The sequence below is a fragment of the Haliotis asinina genome, chromosome 2 (genome assembly GCF_037392515.1).
Source record: "Haliotis asinina isolate JCU_RB_2024 chromosome 2, JCU_Hal_asi_v2, whole genome shotgun sequence".
NCBI lineage: Eukaryota > Metazoa > Mollusca > Gastropoda > Lepetellida > Haliotidae > Haliotis > Haliotis asinina.
This window is the reverse complement of record NC_090281.1, coordinates 66028017-66052500: the sequence shown is the minus strand read 5'-3', so window position 1 is coordinate 66052500 and position 24484 is coordinate 66028017. Positions and strand designations below refer to the sequence as shown.

General features: G+C 40.7%; 1 protein-coding gene across 1 annotated transcript; it reads right to left on the bottom strand.

The window, feature by feature from the left end:
* Window positions 1–817: 817 nt before the first annotated feature.
* Window positions 818–22943, bottom strand: LOC137271969 (uncharacterized). Its single transcript, XM_067804347.1, has 11 exons — window positions 22868–22943; window positions 13313–13373; window positions 11185–12425; window positions 9322–9409; window positions 7063–7098; window positions 6524–6685; window positions 4985–6087; window positions 4272–4368; window positions 2521–2571; window positions 2069–2140; window positions 818–1664 (listed from the first exon to the last, which is right to left on the bottom strand). The coding sequence occupies exons 2-11, from the start codon at window positions 13368–13370 to the stop codon at window positions 913–915; spliced, it is 3660 nt and encodes a 1219-aa protein (XP_067660448.1). The 5' UTR covers window positions 13371–13373; window positions 22868–22943; the 3' UTR covers window positions 818–912.
* Between the last annotated feature and the right edge of the window lie 1541 nt (window positions 22944–24484).

Below are 24484 nucleotides of genomic sequence, written 5' to 3'. Positions count from 1 at the left end.
CGGCACATAAGTTATGTTTCAGATATCTGGTACTCATACAATTATATATAGTTATTCACAGCAATGTAGCACTCATGTTACAGGCTGGTCGTCCACATCCACGACATGGCAAGACAACTATAACTTGCTGGGTATCTATCTACCTGACTACCGCGCGCATTAATTGCCCCATCAATACTGAGGTTGAGGCAAATTTGTGGTAGAACCGTGAGCAACTGGCCGAGGAAAGATGGGTTGCGTTTCCAACGTGCAACGCGTATTTAGCTTCCGCGTAAGTCAATGTTAATGTATGGCACTTACGACTACCTTAACGCTTCGAAAATGTAGCCCCGAGTAATGAAATACACACCATGCAGGGCATAGATTTTCGAAGCTTTCGTAGTGCTAAGATGTTCGTAAGTTAATGTTAATGCATGGCACTTGCGACTATCTTACCGCTAAGAGAGCTTTAAAAATCTAGACCCAGGAAATGAGATGCCCACTAGGGCCTTGATTTTCGAAGCTCTCGCTGTGCTAAGATAGTCGTAAGTTAATGCTAATGCATGGCACTTGCAACTATCTTAGCGCTTCGAAACTCTAGGCCGAGAACAACATTCGGAGTGTTGGGCAGAAGGGTATGCTGCAGGGTGAGTTTCGGTGTAATTGTTGCCTATTCTAAATGTTTACCTAGATTTTCGAAGCTCTCTTAGCTCTAAGATAGTCGTAAGTGCCATTATACATTAACAATTAACTTACGACTATCTTAGCGCTAGGAGAGCTTCGAAACTCTACGCCCTGGTGTTTCGCATCTTTGTATCCAGTAAGTTTGCAGATATATGTGAAGTAAGATTTACAATATACTGGGCAATGCTGGGTGGCCGTCCACACAGGTTGAATGAATATAGAGTTTGTAACGTACTGTCGGTGAGGTCCTCACTTTGCTTGTTTGCTTTTGCAGTTGTCCTTCAGTGTCTTGAAGAGAGACAGAAGATCTCTGTACAAAGATCCGGCATCCAAAACAAATATCCCTACAAACAGACTCGAGATTACCGCTATGCCGACATATCCCATGCTGACTGCCGACTGCCGGTGATCGGGCGCACTGGTTTTCTTTCTGATGGCTTGTGAAACGGTGTCTTTGTCCACAGTCAGTTCTTTCTTGATGCTCTCAACGACCTGTGTCAGGCTCTCCGACGCGATGTCAGTCTTCCATGGAGAGCACTTGCATGTACAACGCTCCTCTATCGTTTGCTGGGACTGGCTTATGATAACGGTAGATGATATAACTGCAATATTAGCATGAGATGACTCCGGTGTTTCTGTAGACCAGGTGAGGATGCTTGACGTCTCTAGTTGTGCTGAAGCATAGGGAAGAAACGTTGATAGCGATGCTAATGCGGATACGTCTACACTTGATACAGGGAATACAGAAGACTCGCCAGCAGAACTACCAAGAGAGGAGACGTGCAGGATTACATCTACAGAGGATACTGACGGATCTAACAAGGTGGATAACGTGGAATGTTCCTGGGAGGAAGCAGGCGGGCTCAGTAGGGTAGATGTGGCAATACCTTGGGTGGAAATGGGGGTTACCAAATGGTCTACAGAGGAAGCAGACGGGTTCGTGAAGCTTGAAGTTATTATGTCTTCTGAGGTGGATAGGGTTACGAGTTGAGATGAATGCTCTGAAAGTAAAATATGAATAGTATAAGGTATGTTTCATTTACCTGGGCAGACTTGCGTCATTTACATAACAGGTAAAGTTCTCAGTAAACAGACTACACACTTTTACTAGATACATAATCAAGGTTCACAAAACAAATACATGTGTCTTGATTATCTAGAATGATTACAGCAATGACGGGACGAGGTATTCTATAGTATTTCCTGCATGATACTGGACCTCCGTCCAGGACTGTGCATTGTATTTTCACTTTGATCGACATTGTGTACAATGTTGTATTTCTAACCCATGGTGAGAGAAACCCATAATCGCAAAGTCACTGAGGGTTCACCCTACCCCCTCCAGTGTTAATTGAACTGCTAGCTGTGGGATATGCTGTGTTGCGTCCTGTCACAGGGATCTCACCTTCCAGACTTGTCACCGAGAGATCCACAGACGACTCAGCTATGGCGGAAGTTGGCATTATCGATGACGATGCTACAACGTAATTAGTGGATTAAGATAGTGAATTTTATATCATTAATCTAAATGCGTCTATATATGCAGAGACAAACATTACACGAACATTTGTTTCTTCTGAAGTATCTTATTCGTATTCACACCACAGTCAGCAACAACAACAGCAACAGCAACAACAACAACGATATGTAAGATGTGTGTTAAAGTTGAATGTTGAATATGTCTTATCAACTAACAAACAGTTACGTTTTATTTGAACGGCTGCAGAAACTATTGTTTCTGTTATGATAATACAATCTAGTCACATCATTACTTTTGGACTGTTACTGGTTCAGGATATGTACGTACGGCATGCGATGTTGAAGAGACGGATTGACATAATCAAACACAACACGTACCAACTGCAGCCTCCTTGCAGTCCTCGTCAAACATCCCGTCATAGTCACCATCTGCAGGTAAACGTACATACACTTGCCCTTGCCCAACGCTATCCCCTAACTAAGGAGTAAAGTGAATGAGTGAATTAAAATTTAACGTCACATCGGCTATATTGCAGTCATATCAGGACAAGGACCTGAATACTAAACATAAACATAGTGGTAATAAATGAAGTCCAGTTAGCAAAACCTGCCAGCGAAGGACAGTAAAATAACTAGAAGATCACAAATATAGGTACAAACGTAGTATCAAAACCTATAAACCTTTAACTATTAAAGACAATATAATATAAGACAAGCTATATATCGCCAGCAGCTGAAGGTAGATAACTAGGGACCATGGGGACTTTAAGTACATTGGCTTCCTGCACGGACCCTAGCTGGATTTGCATCATTCCTTCAGTTGTCGGCAAGTTTAGACAATTTAGCCACAAATTAATATAACATATACACTACGATTAAAACTAATAGTAGGCTTAAATTTACTTTGCTTTGAGACTTACGAACCCTCTGACGAAGGCAATACTTTTTAACCCCTTTTGAGGGTGAAACCACGAACAATTGCAGTTAATAATCGAAACTACCAACTATTTATCTATTTACAAACCATTTATCAAATTTGTCGAGTAATTATATTTCTTTTAAACATACCTTGATTAAAAGGTTAAAGGTGTAATTCATATGGAAATTACGAGTACAGATTTAGGTTTTGTGATGTATGGTGTATCACGTGTATAGATAGGTGAATTCTGGTGTAAAGTGTACCTCACAGAGTATAGATAGGTAAATTCTGGTATAAAGTGTAACCTCACAGAGTATAGATAGGTGAATTCTGGTATAAAGTGTACCTCACAGAGTATGGATAGGTGAATTCTGGTATAAAGTGTACCTTACAGAGTATAGATAGGTGAATTCTGGTGTAAAGTGTACCTCACAGAGTATAGATAGGTGAATTCTGGTATAAAGTGTACCTCACAGAGTATAGATAGGTGAATTCTGGTGTAAAGTGTACCTCACAGAGTATAGATAGTTGAATTCTGGTATAAAGTGTACCTCACAGAGTATAGATAGGTGAATTCTGGTATAAAGTGTACCTCACAGAGTATAGATAGGTGAATTCTGGTATAAAGTGTACCTCACAGAAGGTACAACTGTCACACAGTGGTTACTGTAATCACATCATTTTTGTGTTCTTAGTGTACCAGATAGTCGATACTGTATCAGCTCATCCGTGTTGTTACATTATCAGTGTCTGAATACTAAGGCAGCCCATCAGTGTTGTTACATTATCAGTGTCTGAATACCAGGGCAACCCATCAGTGTTATTAGATTATCAGTGTTTGAATACTAAGGCAGCTCATCAGTGTTGTTACATTATCAGTGTCTGAATACTAGGGCAACCCATCAGTGTTGTTACATTATCAGTGTCTGAATACTAAGGCAACCCATCAGTGTTGTTACATTATCAGTGTTTGAATACTAAGGCAACCCATCAGTGTTGTTACATTATCAGTGTTTGAATACTAAGGCAACCCATCAGTGTTGTTACATTATCAGTGTTTGAATACTAAGGCAACCCATCAGTGTTATTAGATTAGCAGTGTAAATAACATCAAGTCAGAATCCCCGTTTCTCAACGAAGGTCAGCATGTATATATGTGAATGTTTTAATGCATACATATGCTATTGTTACTATGACAACTTGCGCATACCCTCTGAGATGCCAACTGTGCAGTTCTCTTCGTCAACCAATCCGTCACAGTCGTTGTCTATGTTGTCTCCGGGAACCGACTGCGTCAATTGACACGGCTGCAACATAACAGTGTCTGTATACCAATAGAACATAACAGTGTCTGTATACCAATAGAACATAACAGTGTCTGCATACCAATAGAACATATGTCAGATTTGCCAAGTTTATATTATATCTGTTATGGTGGCCACTCAACAATGTCTTAAATTGGACTGGATTTAGATCTAAATCCATGTTTATCCTGGATGCTCTTGGGCATATTATCTATTCGAGCATACCAAAATCCTGTCCATGGAAAGGGAACATATATGTGAAATGTAACTGGTTTGTTGAATCTAACCTGCTCTCAGTTGTTGTACCGTGCAGAAACTTTCTAGTTGTTTTGTTTCAGTGGTGAGTGAGTGAGTTTAGTTTTACCCCGCACTCCCCCGTACCCCGCGAGCCTGACCACCCGATCCCGTTAGTCGCCTCTTACGACAAGCATAGTCGCCTTTATGGCAAGCATGGGTTGCTGAAGGCCTATTCTACCCCGTGACCTTCATGGGTCTTTTGTTTTAGTATGCATGCAGAATGAGTCATATAGCCGTTTAAGCCTATATATTTTAGACTATTCTTGGAATGCAGTGGTAATTGCAAGCTCTGACGTAATTGGGAGAAACGCTTAGCAAATACCTGATTGATTGCATCAAGTTTGAAGGCCAGGGGAAATGAGAAGGTCCCGGGTGCAAATTTAGCCATCCTGGTAGCAATATGCCCGCCTATGGTGGAATTACTTGATCCGTTAATATTGTATGCCTGTCCTTTCACAAGCTCCGCGGAGGACGTGGCTAACATCATAGTCCCGGGAAGATTTTGCCATGTTGTGAAATCACGGTCGTTGTACTTGACAGTAGAAGTATCTGACTGGTTGGTGATGATCATGATGTTTACAGCGTCAACATTCGTTGAAGGTATGAACAAATAGTCGCCATTTGAGTATTGCTCAACTGGAACGACTAGCACCATCCCTCCGTCAATCTTAATGCTATGTTCAACCATAAATTGTATGACCATGATTGGTTTGTCACTTTTTATTGTGCCTTTATCTTGCAGCTGAATGTCCTGGAACATTCCTTCAAATGTAAAGTCATAAGGCGTGGAGGCCCCATCCATGGTTAACGTAACCAAGGTATCGTCCTGCGTGGCAACGATTCTAATGTAATCTCTGCATGTCCCACAGAACTCCAGCCGGCCAGGTGTTTGGACGACCGCCACTGACTGCCCAAGAGCCTGAAGAGGCATAAGTTGCTCCACGACCATATCTTTATTTGAAGGACCCATCACCTTGGTAAACTGACCCCCTGTTATAACGGCTACTGGCTTGCTTGCTGTAATCTTCGTCCCAGTCATGTCGACTGCACTGAGAACTTGAGCGGATTCGTATAGAGCCAGACTGAAAGCAATAGTATCCCCATGTCTATATTGAGCTCCACCATATGTGATAGCATGGCTAACGTTCACAAGCTTCAATCGAACTGTGACGGTAGTGTCTGGGTGAACTGCAGAGATGTCAATGAAACACATGTTGTCTTCGCAATAGGTGACAGCAATGTACTCTCTACCAAGTCCGTCAGTGGGCAGAGCTCGGAAAGCACCCCCGGAGAAATCCGGAGATGGGTCAGCCGACAGAATCATCAAGGATACTTCTTCCGATGCTTCCAGTAGCATAGTGTTATTGGATGTACTTGATTCATTCACTTGCAAGGTGTAATGAACGTCAAGGCTGCGGGTGGTCCCTACAACAGAACATCTCTGCTGATTCATGGCCTGATGGAATTCACGGATAGCTCTGACAAGACACAATGTTGTGCCTTTCATCTGGTATTTATTGACAAAGGAGCCAATTTTGAGTCAGTACAAGCAAACTTACATAATCATTGCCAAATCGGGTTTAAACAATTACGATCTCTAAACACTATCCGTCTACACAGTTATTCACAACATATACTCATGGAAACATATTAGGGAACACGTTAAAATATAAGTATTCCTTTATTTTGTATGGGTTTCTTCAAAAGGTTTGTATTGTACTGTGAGTGAAACTTTGGTAATAAATGAAGGAACACTTGTACTTTCATGTGTTCCCTTATTTGTTTCCATGAGTATATTTAGCAGCAGATGCTGCTGCCTCCAGCTCGCATTAGTGTAAGATAGTAATGAATGACAACGAACCTGATAGTGTCTGTGTGATGTTGATTAGTCCTGGTAGATTGGGTGTCTGCAGCGTGACGACCACACTGGGTTGAGAGAAGTACACTGCCACCGTCAGTGCAGGATCAGGGGTGTGGTAGGGAAACACGAACACAAACTGGGTTCCGTGGACATCCCTCTCACCTGCACAAACACAACATTACAACAATCCGGCCATCATTACGCATAGTTTCGATTAAGTGAGAGAGTGAGTTTAATTTTACGCCGTACTCAGCAATATTCGAGCTATAATCGAGTCTAGACCAGACAATCCAGTGATCTACAGCATGAGCATCGATCTTCTGTAAACCGATGACATGTGTCGACTAAGTTAGCGAGCCTGACCACCCGATCTCGTTAGTCGCCTCTTACAACAAACATAGTCGCCTTTTGTGGCAAGCATGGGCTGCTGGAGACCTATTCTACCATGGATCTTCACGTACCGTTACGATTAAGCATACACCTTTCATAGAATACATCATCCAAGATATATGTACAAAATCGTATACAAAATCGCCTACCCGACACAATGACAGAACAGTCTTTCCCAGCATAATCTGTAAGGTGAGTGATAGATACAGTCGTAAAATATAGGCCGGTATATGCACACAAAGAATACATCACATGAGATCGATGAATTGGTGACTAACTCAAAATCTGTTAAATGCAACACAAACAAACAAACAAACACACGCACACGCACACACACACACACACACACACAAATACAAATAATGCTCAGTCACATGAAGTAGTTAGACCAACTCTGATAATGTGTCTCATAATTTTGACATCCGAATAAAAATGTTTTTAGCAAACGACTATTACGTTGTTGTCACATTTCGTTCATTTGCTGTGTTAGTGAGTAATTCATCGGACTCGAATGAAATAGTTCGAGCGGACTGTAGATACATAGCTGATGTTGGACACAGACACAGTATGTGATACAGAGCTGATGGGAGGTACATATACAGTGTGTTTTACGTTGCTGTTGTGTGCTACAGACACAGTATGTAATACATAGCTGATGGGAGGTACATACACAGTGTGTTTTACATTCCTGTTGTGTGCTACAGACACAGTATGTAATACAGAGCTGATGGGAGATACATACACAATGTGTTTTACATTGTTATTGTGTGCTACAGACACAGTATGTAATACATAGCTGATGGGAGATACATACACAATGTGTTTTACATAGCTATTGTGTGCTACAGACACAATATGTAATACATAGCTGAATGTAAAACATACACAGTGTGTTTTACATTCCTGTTGTGTGTTACAGACACAGTATGTAATACAGAGCTGATGGGAGGTACATACACAGTGTGTTTTACATTCCTGTTGTGTGTTACAGACACAGTATGTAATACATAGCTGATGGGAGGTACATACACAGTGTGTTTTACATTCCTGTTGTGTGCTACAGACACAGTATGTAATACAGAGCTGATGGGAGATACATACACAGTGTGTTTTACATTCCTGTTGTGTGCTACAGACACAGTATGTAATACAGAGCTGATGGGAGGTACATACACAGTGTGTTTTACATTCCTGTTGTGTGCTACAGACACAGTATGTAATACAGAGCTGATGGGAGATACATACACAATGTGTTTTACATTCCTGTTGTGTGTTACAGACACAGTATGTAATACAGAGCTGATGGGAGGTACATACACAGTGTGTTTTACATTCCTGTTGTGTGCTACAGACACAGTATGTAATACATAGCTGATGGGAGATACATACACAGTGTGTTTTACATTCCTGTTGTGTGCTACAGACACAGTATGTAATACAGAGCTGATGGGAGATACATACACAGTGTGTTTTACATAACTATTGTGTGCTACAGACACAGTATGTAATACAGAGCTGATGGGAGATACATACACAGTGTGTTTTACATTCCTGTTGTGTGTTACAGACACAGTATGTAATACAGAGCTGATGGGAGGTACATACACAGTGTGTTTTACATTCCTGTTGTGTGCTACAGACACAGTATGTAATACATAGCTGATGGGAGATACATACACAGTGTGTTTTACATTCCTGTTGTGTGCTACAGACACAGTATGTGATACATAGCTGATGGGAGGTACACACAGAGTGTGTTTTACATAACTATTGTGTGCTACAGACACAGTATGTAATACATAGCTGATGGGAGATACATACACAATGTGTTTTACATTCCTGTTGTGTGTTACACAGTATGTGATACATAGCTGATGGGAGGTACACACACAGTGTGTTTTACATAGCTATTGTGTGCTACAGACACAGTATGTAATACATAGCTGATGGAAGATACATACACAATGTGTTTTACATTCCTGTTGTGTGCTAAAGACACAGTATGTGATACATAGCTGATGGGAGATACATACACAGTGTGTTTTACATTCCTGTTGTGTGTTACAGACACAGTATGTAATACATAGCTGATGGGAGGTACATACACAGTGTGTTTTACATTCCTGTTGTGTGCTACAGACACAGTATGTAATACATAGCTGATGGGAGATACATACGCAATGTGTTTTACATTGTTATTGTGTGCTACAGACACAGTATGTGATACATAGCTGATGGGAGGTACACACACAGTGTGTTTTACATAACTATTGTGTGCTACAGACACAGTATGTTATAGAGAGCTGATGGGAGGTACATGTGTTACATTGGACATAGCTTATGTTCAGTGTAGGTCTTTCATATACAGCAGTAACAACGGTAAAGTTTGACAGTAATTTACCACGCACCTGTCAGCGTGCAGCTGTCCTCATCATGCTGGCCGTCACAGTCATTGTCTACCTCGTCTCCTATTGACATCGCTGTCGGGGCACACGGCTGTGGAATATAGACAGAGTGAGGAGTTAATCACTTTACAACGTAAACGTACCACACACACCGTGTCTGATATGTGCGGTGATTTAAAACTTATCGTTGTATTTCCTTATGGAAGAGACACGCGAACGTTCCGTGGTAAAAAAGGCCTTCAGCCCCCATGCTTGCCATAAATTGCGACTATGATTGTGGTAAGAGACGACTAACGGGATCGTGTGGTCAGGTTCCCTGACTTGGTTGACACGTGTCATCGGTTCCCAATTGTGCAGATCGATTATTTACAGACCGCCGATATAGCTGGGATATTGCTGAGTGGGGCGTAAAACTAAACTCACTCACTCACTCTCCCACTCCTTATGGTAGAGAAAATTATGTTTGAAACATACTGAGAGAAAATAAAGGATCACAAGAAAAATCAAGCGTTCAGTTTATATATTCCAGTTTTAATCACCATCTTTGAATAGCGCTCTGGTGATGAAAACTGAAAAATAATAAATGAAGGCTTGAATTGTCCCGTGATCCTTTATTTTTCTCTCTCAATATTTATATACATGTGCATTATAAAGCACCATCTGAGCACAATAGCCTTTTAAAAAATTCGTTCAAATAGGCAATCGCATCATGACATACTGTAACACACACTTGAAGCACGTGCTTCGCAAAGAATGAGTGAGTGAGTGAATTTAGTTTTACGCCACACTCAGCAATATTCCGGCTACATAGTAGCGGTCTGTAAATAATCGAGACTGGACCAGATAATCCAGTGATCAACAGCATGAGCCTCGATCTGCACAATTGGGAACCGATGACATGTGTAAACCAAGTCAGTGAACTTGACCACCCGATCCCGTTAGTTGTCTCTTACGACAATTATAGTCGCCTTCTGGCAAAGAAGAGGGGCGATATATGCAGCTGTAGGGTTGACTTTCACATGAAGGCAAGTTGGATCTCATTACACTCTAATGGTCCCTGTTATCAACAGGACGTACTGGACACCACCGTCAACCCACATTTTTATAACTATCCCCTCCTCTCGTCCGATATTCATGCATGGACATCTCACGGCTTTTGAGGCGTCATTGGAAATTTGCAGAACAACGCTACTTAAACATAACCGTGTTCCGCAAGAAGACTAGGCATGAACCTCTTCATACCTCTTGGACGCCAATTTCGAGCTCTACCTCTCCCTGAAAATCAACAGGAAGTAATGCATGTACTTCCGACGCTGAGGATTCGAGGCTTGACTGCCAGTATGACCACACTAGAAGATGTTATCGGCGCAAGAGGTGGCTACAGAATATATTTATGTAGTCGCCAGTAGTGGTTCATCCAAGCTCAACAATCATTATTCGAGAACTGTGTGTCATTCAAACACGTATTGGTGGTACTTCTTTCCATCAGTGTTCATACTTACGTTTAAGTGTATTCATCTGAGAGTACAGGCAAACTGTTACCAAATTTCAGTTTCAGTTTTCGTTTAATCAGAGAATATGCCATATGTTACATTGATCATTTTGATACCCGCAATATGGTTTCCAAAGCATAAATAACAGGAAGCAGCGTTTGTGTATCATCTCAACACGTGGCTGGTGCTTTGTTGATGATCATGTGTATTATGGGTGATACCAGGTGTCATATTTAATACCGTTTTTAACGATGTGTGTGAGTGATCTGAAACAAATATTTTATGGTGTGGTTATATGTATGGCCGAAACTTTTGACCATCATCAACATAACAAAGAGGTCGGATGCACGATACCACATGCGTTTGTAATTACCGGATTGATGTCCGCAAAGTTTCTTCCGCCTGTGTATGCAAGCGAGAAAGATCCATGGCTGTGGAAATATACAGCAAACCTGGCTTGAGGAACAGACGATACAGTGATGAAGTCGACAGCGGAAGTGACAGGAACATCTGATACCATGTAGTTAGAATTGCCCACTCTTGCCCAGTTGGTGACGCTACTGGATTCAACAACCATGTTGCTGATGTACTTTTTTTCAGTTACGACCGTTACAGTGCTATTTGTCAGTTCGGACACTTTAGGCACAACCACGCCCGTTTCAGTACCGAACTGTTCATTTGGTACCATCACCACCATTGTAGGAAGTCCAGGCTCCGTGGCCTCCCTCTGTCCCGGCGACAATCTCACCACCATCACCGGCTTGTTGGAACTGAGCATTCTCACGTCACTACCGCTGAAGTTCCTCTGAATCCACTGTCCTTGGTTAGGTAGAACTATTGGACTCTCGCCAGATACCGTTACAATGGTATTGGACTCACAGGTAATAATTCGAAAATAATCTCCAGTGTTATTCCTTCCCGGAGTCCTGACAGCAACGTACTCTCTTCCCCACGTGGAGACCGGTGGCATAGGCTTCAGGAGGAACCCGTCCCCAACACCTTGAATCGTCGTGCCACTACTTCCGCTGTACACGACTATGTTGGTATTGGCTGAGATTCGTGTTCCAGTGAGATCACTGGTGCTCTGCAGGTGAACAACCTGGTACTGAATCAAGACGATGCTTATCGTGTCTCCTCCGTAGTAGGTGACCCCCGAGAACTCAACGGTCACATCACTGCTTCCACCATTTGCTAGAACAACTGTAGCAGTCGTTCCAATGTCCAAAGTAGCAATCTGTATCTGACAAAACTGTCCCGGCGCCTCACAGTATGTAACCACATAATAGTCACTTCCTAAGGACGTGGCGGGAAGAGCCTGGTACAGTTCCCCTCTATCGTCACCAGTGTACCGCCCGAAAATGTTCACATTTTTATCTGAAGTCAGGCGAACCATGCCAGAGCTAGTGCCAATTCCGAAAATAATATTGCTGTTACTTAGTGACATTTCACCGTTCATCATCACGAGTGTGGGGGCTCCGGCATTCCCTGACTCGTACACTGTCACTGTCTTGGAACCAAGGCCAACGACGTACGTGCTCAGGGACACAGAACCGTTATATCCCTTCATTTCAGGATATATCAGCGCAAACTCCTTGCCGACACTGGAGGTGGCACCTGAAACATACAGTCCGGGTATAGTTAATACTAGAAGTAATTGGAATGGCTAGATCCTTGTTTACATTTTACTACCCATGGTAGTTCTATCAACGTAGCATCTGTAACATAAACGTTACCTTGCTTTGTTTTCTGATTGGCTGAGCGCTCTTCAATTCTATCATTCATGGTGTTGATGTACCCTCGATGTTTATTTACAGGAAACATAAACAAATATCGAAGGTACATCAACCCATGGGCCCCAAGGGACCAGTGAACAATGTATTTATCTAACTAAACACTTCAGTGTTAATTTTGAATAGTTTGAAACATGCGTTTTATTCTCTTTTGTAGTCATCACTAGATTTTGCAGACAAGAAGAAAAAAGATTTAGAGTTGTCTCCTTTCCATCAATCTGCATTCGCATAACATTGATAATTTCCCTTCATCATACTTAATTCAATGTTATTCGAGGTAAATAGTTACTACCAAATGAGTTCGGCATTCCCAGGGTACATAGAAATATTACTTACTTGTAAGCAGGGTACATTGAAAATAACAGAAGAGCGCTCAGCCAATCAGAAAACTACATTAATGTGTCAGGTAAGATAACAACGCGTGTTTCCCTCGTGACCAGTGAACAACTTACAATCCGTCTTTCAAGAAATCAATTATGAAAAAGGAGATGGTAATATTAAAAAAATGACAATAGTCCTCTTCCACTTTAGAATAGCGAGACTTTTACCATATCAAGCACATTTTACCAGAGGAGATCTTCAGACAAGGCATGGCACCAGATTAATAATATCAATCCTCACTGAGAGTATATTTGACTGCATTAATGTTGGTTGATCTTCGTTTCAATAATTCTGATGGCACTAGTTTAACATCTCTGTTTGACAACTTACCTAATCTTAGTAGAGGTAGAAGAAATACAAGATGCAGAATCGTTCCCATTGTGGACATGTTCTGAAACAGCAACAAATCGTCTAGGATAAGTACAAACAACTAGTAAATAGTACTCTCTAAAATGACTGCATGTGATATCGCGTCGTTGGACGTAGCTGGGAAGACATCTTGAACCCAGGAAATTGGATTTATCGTCGTAGATAAAAATATTTCGCCCATATGACGATATGCATGTGTGTGTGTTAGTGTGACTGCTTGTACTAGCCCAGTCGTAAGCTGGTTTTGTAGTGCGAGCTCACTGAGATACCATGCCACAGTTCAGCATGGAGACCCTACTCAGACATATTATACTGACTCCAAGCCGACCAGTCCTTGTTTATTTCCATTAATGCCTAGCGCCAGGCAGGGACCAGCAAGTACCATATTTTAACGTTTTGGTATAACGCTGCCGCGGATCCAACCCGTGACTTTCCGCTCTCCGCACACATGCTCTAACCACTACATCACGGTTCAAATGATTTTAGCTCATTCATGACATAATAAATACACTCAACCATATTGAATGATTCAGTACTACGTATTAACAAGAAAGTGATTTGATAGACAGTGTTTACAAACAGTGTGATACAGTGCTAAAAACAGGAGCACAGCATACCGTCCTCGATATGGGTTTTACAATTGGGACAACACCTGCTAGCAAACTGTCCAACAGGTACATATCACCTTTCTTTTTCAGCAACATACATACATATGTGAACGGAAGTGAAAATGCAATGCTACATATCTTGCCATAATGAATTCCTTGAGATTTTTCAAAATTCCGTGTTTCTTTTATTTGAGGATATGATTTAGGTCCTTCTGTTGATGGTTCCATATTTGAGGATATGATTTAGGTCCTTCTGTTGATGGTTCCATATTTGAGGATATGATTTAGGTCCTTCTGTTGATGGTTCCGTATTTGAGGATATGATTTAGGTCCTTCTGTTGAGGGTTCCATATTTGAGGATATGATTTAGGTCCTTCTGTTGATGGTTCCATATTTGAGTATATGTGCCATGGACCATTTCTGTCGATGTTCTAACATAACCAGTGCCATTATCAACATACTGTATAATCCACATTCAAAGTCAAACTGAATAAACTTGTTAATTAATCAGTTTATTCATGTAATATCTAACAAAGAATTTACATTAAATACATATAATTACTTGGTTTACTTCTCGAAGTTTTAATCTAATACTTGGTCATTACAAGCAACAATCAAAAGCTAGGCACGCAAGTTACCATAAACAAGGTTGAAGTAGGTGTCATTTTCACATGTAACATATGTTATAACTCCTAATGGAGCCCGTCTAATTGCAATGGCCTCAATAAAGCCCTATCTTCGACAGCCATTTTTACAAAGTTTTAACGTGATTGCACAATCGCTATTATCAACATATTTTGGCTTGTTATGCTTTCTAACGTAATTCCATAAAGTGCTTTACAATTGGTCTGAGTGCAGGTACAATAGGTACTGTTGATGCATGACGAGAAATACCATTGTAATAAGTCCCTGGGTTCCCTGTAACGCCACAAAATTGCAAATGTTCAACTCAACAATATCCACTCTCAACTCATTGCTTCTTGTCAATACATGTACATGATAAAAATGATAGTTTATGTCATTTTTGTAATGAAGGCTATGTCGAGGATGAGTTCCATGTTCTTTTGGTGAACATTACCAGTTTCAGAAACAGATACACCTTAGCATGTCACATGTGTACAAACATGAACAACAAATATAAATCTGTTCAACTAAATAAATATCAATATAGTATCAAAAGATTCTTAAAAGATTTTTTAAATTAGATAATATATATCTGTCTGTCTTTCTGCTTCAGTAGTGTTATAATACTGGAAATAAGTCGTTACTATGTAAATGATACTGCTAAGAGGTGATTACTTAACTGAAACTTCTCAGTGTTTTACACATAGCTCCGTGACACATGTAAATGATGACACATGTAATGAGTAATCCTTATGGCACACTGAATCATCGGTTTACGTATACAATAGAAAGAAAATTATATGTTTCAGCAGCAACAGCTGACATGCTCATGCTCTCAGAAACTATTCTCACTGTTGAGTGTCTTGGAGATAGTTGTTATTGCCTTTCCCGTTGCAGTGTTTCAGCACAGTGACGGCAGCGTGTGATTGTTAAGGTCTCAATGGGAGTCCTTTGGTTTACAACGCTTATAGCAATATTTCAGCAATATCACAGCGGTGGACACCAGAAATGGGCCTCATACTGCACCCATGGGGAATCAAACCAGGACCTCCATTGTGACGGGCGAATGTTTTCACCACTAGGCTACTCCACCACCCTTGTCTCGTAGAAACAGTTCAGTGATTGATACTATGAACATAGAACAACAAATTACGATTATATGTATCATCAAAGTCTGCGAGCTAGACCTCTCGGTCGAGAACATAATCCCCTTCCGACGACAACCATAGGCTGCGGAACACAACTTCTAGCCTAGTTTTAAATTACATCGAAACGCCTTAAATGTTTTGTCTTGAACCAGCCTTTAAGAAACGATCTATTCCTGTGGCCTCGGGAAGGAATTAGTCGTGGTTCCTATTATCGCATTGCCACACAGACCGTTCCTCGCGTGACAGTCATGGTAAGGTTGGTACAGCGTCACTCAAAGATAGATCAAATTGAGAAAAGATTTTTCCCATGTTGAAACAAGAGCAAAGTTTAACTGTGCGTGATAAGGGCGGCATACGGGTTATAACAGCTTTCCTGTCGTAAAAGTGTATATTTGTAGTGCATATGCTTCGTGACCTTTAATCGAATCAAACCTCATAAACCCAATCTTGATTAATTTGCCGTGAATACATTTGTCGATTGACACAGGGTCCTTTTTATTCAATCAATCGACGAATAATGGTAATTTATCGTCCCACCAGACAACGACAATACGTTCCTGTTTTGTGTGATGAAGAATATCCAGGGACGAATCTGGCCACACTTAAACAGAACCTATTGCCTCGTTTCAACAACTCTCTCGGGTTTAACGATTCAAACCTCACCTGCTCAAGCTCAAGTCCTGACAAAGAGAGAGAATAGAAAAAAAAATCTTATTAACGGAAAGTGCAAAATATGGTTCTGCGTTTCGCAATGTTTTGTATCAATAGTACAGAAGTAATTCCCGCATCTGATAACCCTCTTTAAACTGTTTTCAAATTGATTGTGTTCGAATTCAACAATTTTCCATAGATAAGGCCGAGGCCTGTACATAACGTCTTCATTAACAGTGAGAGCAATGATTTGTGTCACGTTAACAACCAGATCCCCACCACTGATTTGCCCAGTCCTGTCATCACTGCTTGGTGTGATTAGGAGCTGATGCCGACCTACCATTTCCTGGTAGCAGACAACGCTAGGTTTCCCAACTTGCTGCTGACAGAATTAAATGTTACGATACACTCTCATGTTGTAGTCTTTTTTACTCAGTCACCACATAGGCAGCAGTGAGAGAATACTTGAAATGAAATATATGAAATGAAAAAAGTATCACTAATTCAGAAGAATCCACCTGAAAAAGTGAGAACGTGAGAATATGTGAGAGTTAATAAACTCCCATTCTTATTATAGATACAGATACAAACAGATACCTCGAAGAACTTAACAGACTGAATACCTATAACGCAACCATATACTCTAGTCATACCATGACATACATGTGTTTAAATGCAGGTCTTTGTTGTCATATTGACATACATTTTGTATAGATGGTCTGACTAATAATCTTTCACCAGGCTATCGTGTGTGTTTACTTACACAACTCTCACCAGACACTTCTGACACCATTTCCTGTCTAGTTCTTACATTCTCTCCACTCCGATCTCTGTACATCTGATAGATTATTCACCAATAACCTGTCCCTGGGAAGTACTCGACGTTCCAGAATCCTATGTGCCACCTTACAGAGCGACGACAACGTTCTACTGCATGCTGCCGACGACAGCACGTTCCCGATATCTGTAACAAATGAGGAACCCCTAAAATCTTGACGCTGCCTGTTTCGAATATGATACATTCACCACTGGACTTGTACTAGTTTCACAGATTTGTACAATCCATGCATTTGGTTATAGAAGGATGTTCCCTCTGCGCTTTACTGCCAGAGAAGAAGCAGGCGGCCTCCATGGATTTCTTCAGACAATTAGTGAGATCAGCTTGCAACCCATTACTGTTCATATTTATGAGACTACTGCACGTCACTGGTATTGTATTTCAGTGTTTCAGAAAGGTTGCCTGTCCAAATCATGTGGAAGAACGTTCAAGCATGCCATCCCCAAGCTGGCTTGTAGACTCGTCTTGCACCAATTTACATGCTGTTTCACTTGAGGACACTGCACGAATCTTAGAGTGCTGATGTGGAGAGCGCCAACGGGTGACAATTCACTGGCGATATGGCAGAAAGGTCGTGGTCAACGTGAACCATATTGACACTTTTGAAGGTTTACATTCCTTGGTAGCCATATTATCAGCATTGTCATCCCAACAACTACAAGCGTATAAATTATCTACTAAAACTATCTTTCATCAAATAAAGATTTTAAAGGGGACGTCTCAATACGAGCGTCAGAATAGAGAATAACGTTTGTTACATGATTGACTAAACCGCACAATTGTCTATGACTTCATTCACCAGGAAGTAAAAAAGGTAAAACTCGTTAATATGACATGAATCCACCTCCGTTCTCAAGGCACAAAGTATCCTCCCATTAAAACGTCCAGTGTCATCTCGGTTCATACCGTCTCATCCGTCTTGAAGAGCAGCCACAAAGTCGTCTTGGGGTTGGAGTGAGTCATACATGTTCGATGGGTGGCAAGACTGACCATGGTAAGATGGTTATGTTCTGAATGCTTTGGTATAGTATTGAAATGTCACTTTAGGGCCAGTTGCACACTTTCGTCTTTGTACGTCGTAGCAGTCTGTGCCACCCAGCCACGATTATTGACGTCCCACCTGCAGCTATTGTCCCATCACAGATCACAATGCACTAACCTCCAGAAAAGATCCCCTTCCAGAACGCATGGCCTGACGTAGACACCAGGGCCCTTATTCTCGAAACGTTCGTAGCCCTAAGAATTATTAACTTTGATCGTAGCCAATGTATTAAGTATGGGCTTAAGAAGTTCGTAGGGCTACGGACGTTTCGAGAATAGCTAGCCTGCTGACACTTGTCCTGCTGTCGGTGAAGAAGGAAACGTGACTCAGTGGTGAGGAGGTCTTCTCTACTCTCAATGTAAGTGCTGTCTGCTCCACTCGCGTCAGAAATGGCCGTCGGGCTGAGAGTCTTGCAATGATGCCTTGGCATGCCTAACTGTCCATGCAGATTCATCCACGTTTCAAGGTATTGTACATGCTGTAAGGGTTGTTGAGTGGAACCTGTATGGTCTGTGTGGTTCGAATCCATTACCGGTGAGTGGCCTCTTGAAGGGCGGTTTATAACTTTGCTGAAAACGACCATTGTTATTCTGCAAGCTGAATTTTGATGTACAAATGTTGAAGCAAAATCTGGATGTTAGGAATGTTTGGCATGAAGAGCTTGGTTGTTTCTTCAGGTGACTGATTAAAATGATCGATGTTCAGAGATATTTGTGTCACGTGGAACAGAGACAACACCTTAAAGTAATGCTGAAGTAGAGTCTTTGAAATTCTTACTATTGTTTGTGGATCTCCTGATGCAGCCCTCGGCAGCTGTTGTTTTGTTGTGAGGAATTTAATCCTTTTTTCGTTTGGCTTCATCCGGTTGACTGCCATTAATGCCTTGGTTTCTTTGAAGAATTCGATTCGTTTCCATCCGCATGTTGTTTCTAGCTGTACAATGGAGGCAAACGGCAGCGTAGAGATGGAACGGTAAGTAATAATTCCACGCAGTACTTGCGATGGGCGAAAGGTAGAGACTGAAAATCAATGAACCGAGACGTGAATCTTGTTCTCCATATTGAACTGATGAAGACACTGTGGGCCATATCGACTGGGTGTGTTGGTTTGGTGAGGTATGACAGCATCCAGTGGAGTGTAGTTCCCGTGAGGCGAGTTCGTGTTAACCGTAGACCTCCGAGTTGAGTGCGATCGATGGCATTATCAGCTCCTGTTGGGTCAAGTTGCTTGTCCCTCTGATTTGTTGTTTACGTGGATTGGTATATCTCGAAACTACAGGTCTCGCGGTGATGATCAAGAATCTTTTTGCAACTTGAGAGGTTTCTGCAAGAAATTCGACTCATCAATCAAATAACTAGATTCCTTAACGTTCTTAACCATCCGGTTTGTTACATGTTCAGCATTGGAAGATAAGATAACTATAAGCGAAGTTGTACATTTATACTAAATCTAAAAACATCGTAAACGGAATTTGCATTTTCGAAAAAGAATAAAGTTTTGAAATGAGGAAATTGTTGCAAACACATACTGCAACATATCGAGTGACCAGAAGCAAAGTCTTGTATCATTGGATGTGTAAGTTTCTACAACAAGAGTGATTAAATGAAGGCCAGCTTTTGTAGCACGGCTTAAAAATAAGCATACATTTACATGCTTATTTGTAAACAAAGCTTCTTCGTCAATGTCTGAAATGATAGTGACGAGTTGATATGAACAAATGATTAGCTCTCATTCCATTAAAAAATGTTGTTTTTGAATGTATATTATTTATTTGCCCTTTGATATGGCCGATTTTACAGCTATCACACGTTTGTCTCCCTGGATGAGGTTACCTCACCCCCAAAAGTTGGATCAAGAGAGTCAAACCTGTGTCGTCTTCTAGACGGGATTGGGCCAAATACTGAAATTTGCCTTACGTCTGATATAGTAGAATATTCTCAACTAAGGAGCCCCTTCCCTAACTGGAATATAGAGTCGTGAAAGAAAAAGATATTGCATAGAATAGATAATATTATCATTATGCGAGTAAGCAGAACATACCAAACTAGATAGAATGAAAAAACCTGGTTTGAACATTTCATGAGATAAATATCTTAACTGCTTAGGGTTCTTTCTATTTTCGGACCATTGTTCGTGAAACTGTGTAACTTCATGTGGTTACTCCTGCCCTTGACAATATTCATGCGGTATATATGCAATACTGATCAGTTATTTTTGTCGAAAGGCATTTCAGTAACTAACGATGGTCACGCGTGCATGTTTTAAACAACAGCAGTATTTACAGACCAAGTCTTGCTGAGTATTGAGCTGTCAGAGTACGCTGACACAAAATCTATAAATCATGCAACCCGAGCTGAAACTTGTACGTAGAGCTGTAGTCTGAGACTTGGAAACAAATATTCGGTGTCCGGCACTGTTTTCCCCTGCCCTATGGTCGTTGTGTAATTTTAACTGAACGCGATGCAAATGTAGCCATTTGACCCATTCAGCAGCTGCACGTGGGAGACAGGAGGACACGGGTCCAGCCGCTGAAACTTCATTGATCACTGTTGGAGGGATGAACAAACGTAACAAACATCCCGGACACATTTACCAGCTTACCTTTCCTGCCAACTTACCTTTGCTGCCAACTTACCTTTACTACCAACTTTTCTTCTGTGTATTTGCGCAGGGTATACATGCAGATTAACATAAACACCACAACTCTGCTGATGTAGAACACATGCAATGCTCTCCCATGAACATGAATTTTTGGTAAGTCATTGAATGATTCACTGTCTAGTTATTACTATCCTTCATAGCAAACAGTTTGTACCATCTGTACAAGATGACTATTTACCCCAAAGCTGCAGGTAGGTCCAGGATATGGGGGGAATTCCCTTCATCCCTTAAATGTCGATGTCATCGACAAGAACGATCATCTGATTCTTGATTGACGTTTAGAAGTGGGAAGGTAACATGGCAACGAGTGGTATGGATCTACAACTTCGTTTCTAATATCATCGAACTTCTGTGATCTATCTCACTGGCTTCCTGCGTATACTGTATATTTTGCTCGTAATAATATTCTGTCATTCAAATGATGAAGAAGCAAGAAGTAGCCCCGTGTTGTATATAGTAAAGAAGTTGTAAATCCATACCATTTGTGGTCAAGAACGATCATGTACGATCTTATGTTTCAGTCACATCTAGGGGCTTGGGTCCAGGGGAGTAGAAATACACATTAACCGTCTATACCACATTTGTTCCTTTCTTTGAACAATACTCAGTGCATCCTACTGCATTGAACACGGTATACCAATGACATTACAAGCTACAGACCATGGTCACTTGACGGAAAGTGTCATTGCTCCCCACTCATTACCAGAATCTAAAACTGTGACGAGAGAACGTCGTCCTAAGTCAACCAACCTATTAAGCGAGGTAAATGATCCTCCCTAAAATTATAATTATCCTGGGTTTGTTTATTTGTAAAAATAAAAGTAAATGTCGGAATCCAGTAAATTGTGTAAAACAGCCATTCTTCACAGAAAGTGACGTACAATCAGTTATACATTAAAGCGTTGTCTCATCCATATCGGTTGATCTATGACGTCACTAATCCCAACAACTCGACATCAAAGTGTGTTGATTTTACGACTACCGGTGGAGCGGGTCGTGGTGTTAATCCATGGACGCTTTGTTCCACAACCCTGGTCAGTAAATGTTCTTGTCACGCGGCCCCCATTACTTTTAGATTAACTACATCAATGTTTTGGAAATAAATAGATCCCGCACTTGTATTTCACCACTCGTAAAAAATACCTGAATAGATGAAATAACGCAGCTATCAATTCTGATGACGAATTATTAACGAATTTTTTACGCCATTCGTCTTAATCCATGTTTTAAGAAACCGAATATGTCTAAGAATGAAGATTTTTTTATGGATATCAACTTCTTTATGTGAGAACACAACGTTTCGGAGTTAATTCTTACTCCTTCATCAGGTGATTGAGAATGGGATTCAGAGCTATATTTATATGTACAGGTAAAACAATAACAAAGTAACAAGTGGAATGAATTAACGAAAGCTGGAAGCCAGTATAAACAAGCACTGATAGGAAGCCGACAGTTATGATAACAATGATGGAAGCCAATAGAAATGCATTACAGATGATAGGATATGTTTACATAACACAGATACGGGGTAAGGACGATGTACATGGTTGGGGATAAGGATGGAAGCCAATGGTGATACATTACGCATGACTGGATGATGTTTACATAACACAGATACGGGGTAAGGACGATGTACATGGTTGGGGATAAGGATGGAAGCCAATGGTGATACATTACGCATGATTGGATGATGTTTACATAACACACAATAGGGGGCATGATACACGAGGAAGACACATAAAGAAGTTGATATCCATAAAAAAATCTTCATTCTTATGTATTTCACTTCTAAATGCCCTTCAAAGACCGAATATATCTGTTAAAAAATACGGGTTTGGTATAATTCCCATATAGTAATTACTCAATGTAATGTTTATACGAGGTTATGAAAGCCATTGGGTGAACATGCGCCCAAGAGAGACTCATGTGTGAAGAGCTGCTTACCTCCCAGATGAAGATGTGGCAATACAGAAATACTCCACACGGACAACAAACCGGATTGGCGTGATAACGGTAGGTATCTCTTCCTTAAACTGCTCAGTATGTTTTCAGTCATGAGATTCAGCGAGTACGCCACACATCGCACATCACCACACTGCGACTCAGTGGTTTCAAAGTTGTAAACTTCTGTCAAGTTTTCCACAACAAGTCCTTCTTGGTGCGGCAAAGCAATAAACAGACGTATCAATCATAGATGCGTCCAGTGTTAACAGAAGCCATCACCGACGGATATCAAATATTCGATGTGGCGGCTTAGGAGAAGGGGGTTATTGATTTTGCCACTGAAAGCTTTTCAAGCGTGAAAAAAATCGGTAAAGTTTGTCAATGGTCCCACCTAGCGGGATAGAGAACTACGTGACATAGATTGTCCTGATAACATCGACTGAATATCTCATAATTTATCTCTTGATAAAAATCCTACGTGTGACTAATGGGTTTGATCAACTTATTCACCCAAACGCATTTAAATACACTAATATATGGTTCTAACTATCAAAAAGGGGCGTTTGTAGCTTTATTGCAAACTTTGATCATTTTCATAAATTAATACGTCAATATACATATTCATGCAAATATTTTTGGAACCGGATGCCGCTGGAATGTCTGTATTTTCAACCAGTGCTAGTTAATCCAATGCGGTACCAAACCGCAGACATTCACTTATACTATGTCATCGTACACTGACTGCAATATTTCATAATATATTTGGTTGGTATTTGGTTGTAATTGTATATTATTCAAAACAATCAGCGCTTTGGAAATTGTGCTGCCACGGGGTATTGGGTATTGAGTATTGGGTATTGTTGTCTTGAGGCTATGGACTGTACCTTGACCTCGCTAAATACTTAACTGTTAATTATTGGGTTATGGCGGTGTGCATTGATTTCTGTTCTCATTTACAACTTCTGGACCGGTTTTACTTGATCTCTTTACGATCAAAGTAAGTAAATAATGCCAGAAACAACGGGCTTTAGGAATCCTGATCCTTTTATGATTTATTGATTGATTTAATGAAGTGTACTTCAACAAGTCACAAAACGATTGTACATCTGAGTTGTGTATACATACCTTTACTCACCAAAGGCTGCATGGCATAATGAGATGGTTATCAGAGATCCATATATCCAGATATATGCTTACCTTATTGATTATATCACAACAAAATCTTGAAGGTTTCTTTCACATAATGGTATTTTTAATTTAAAATATATGGATCGTTTTGAACATTGAATGACTCTTTCAGTGCAGTAATTTAATTGTTCCTCGTATATTTACAAACTTTCGCAAAGAAATAGAAAGTGACACTCAACGCCAGTATAATTAAACTAAGAAGAAACATCCCTTCTCAAACAAAGGAAATTGGTTCAACTGGTGGTCAGGTATCCAGTTTTGGATATATTGGCTTAGTGAGATTGTTATGCTCAATTTCAAGTAATATGTCTTTTGTATGAGAACATCATGGAAATGAAGCCGAAGAGACTGGAAGTCGGGTATGTATAATGTGGCATCATAGTCTATGTTGAAATAGTCTTGCATATATTAGATAACTTCCATGTTATT

Excerpts from the sequence above, each read along its gene's own strand:
- LOC137271969 (XM_067804347.1), bottom strand. The coding sequence starts at position 13,370 with ATGTCCACAATGGGAACGATTCTGCATCTTGTATTTCTTCTACCTCTA. Across the intron at positions 9,410-11,184 it reads ACTTTGCGGACATCAATCCG|CCGTGTGCCCCGACAGCGAT; the intron begins GTAATTACAAAC and ends TATATTCCACAG. Across the intron at positions 4,369-4,984 it reads AACTTGATGCAATCAATCAG|CCGTGTCAATTGACGCAGTC; the intron begins GTATTTGCTAAG and ends GTTATGTTGCAG.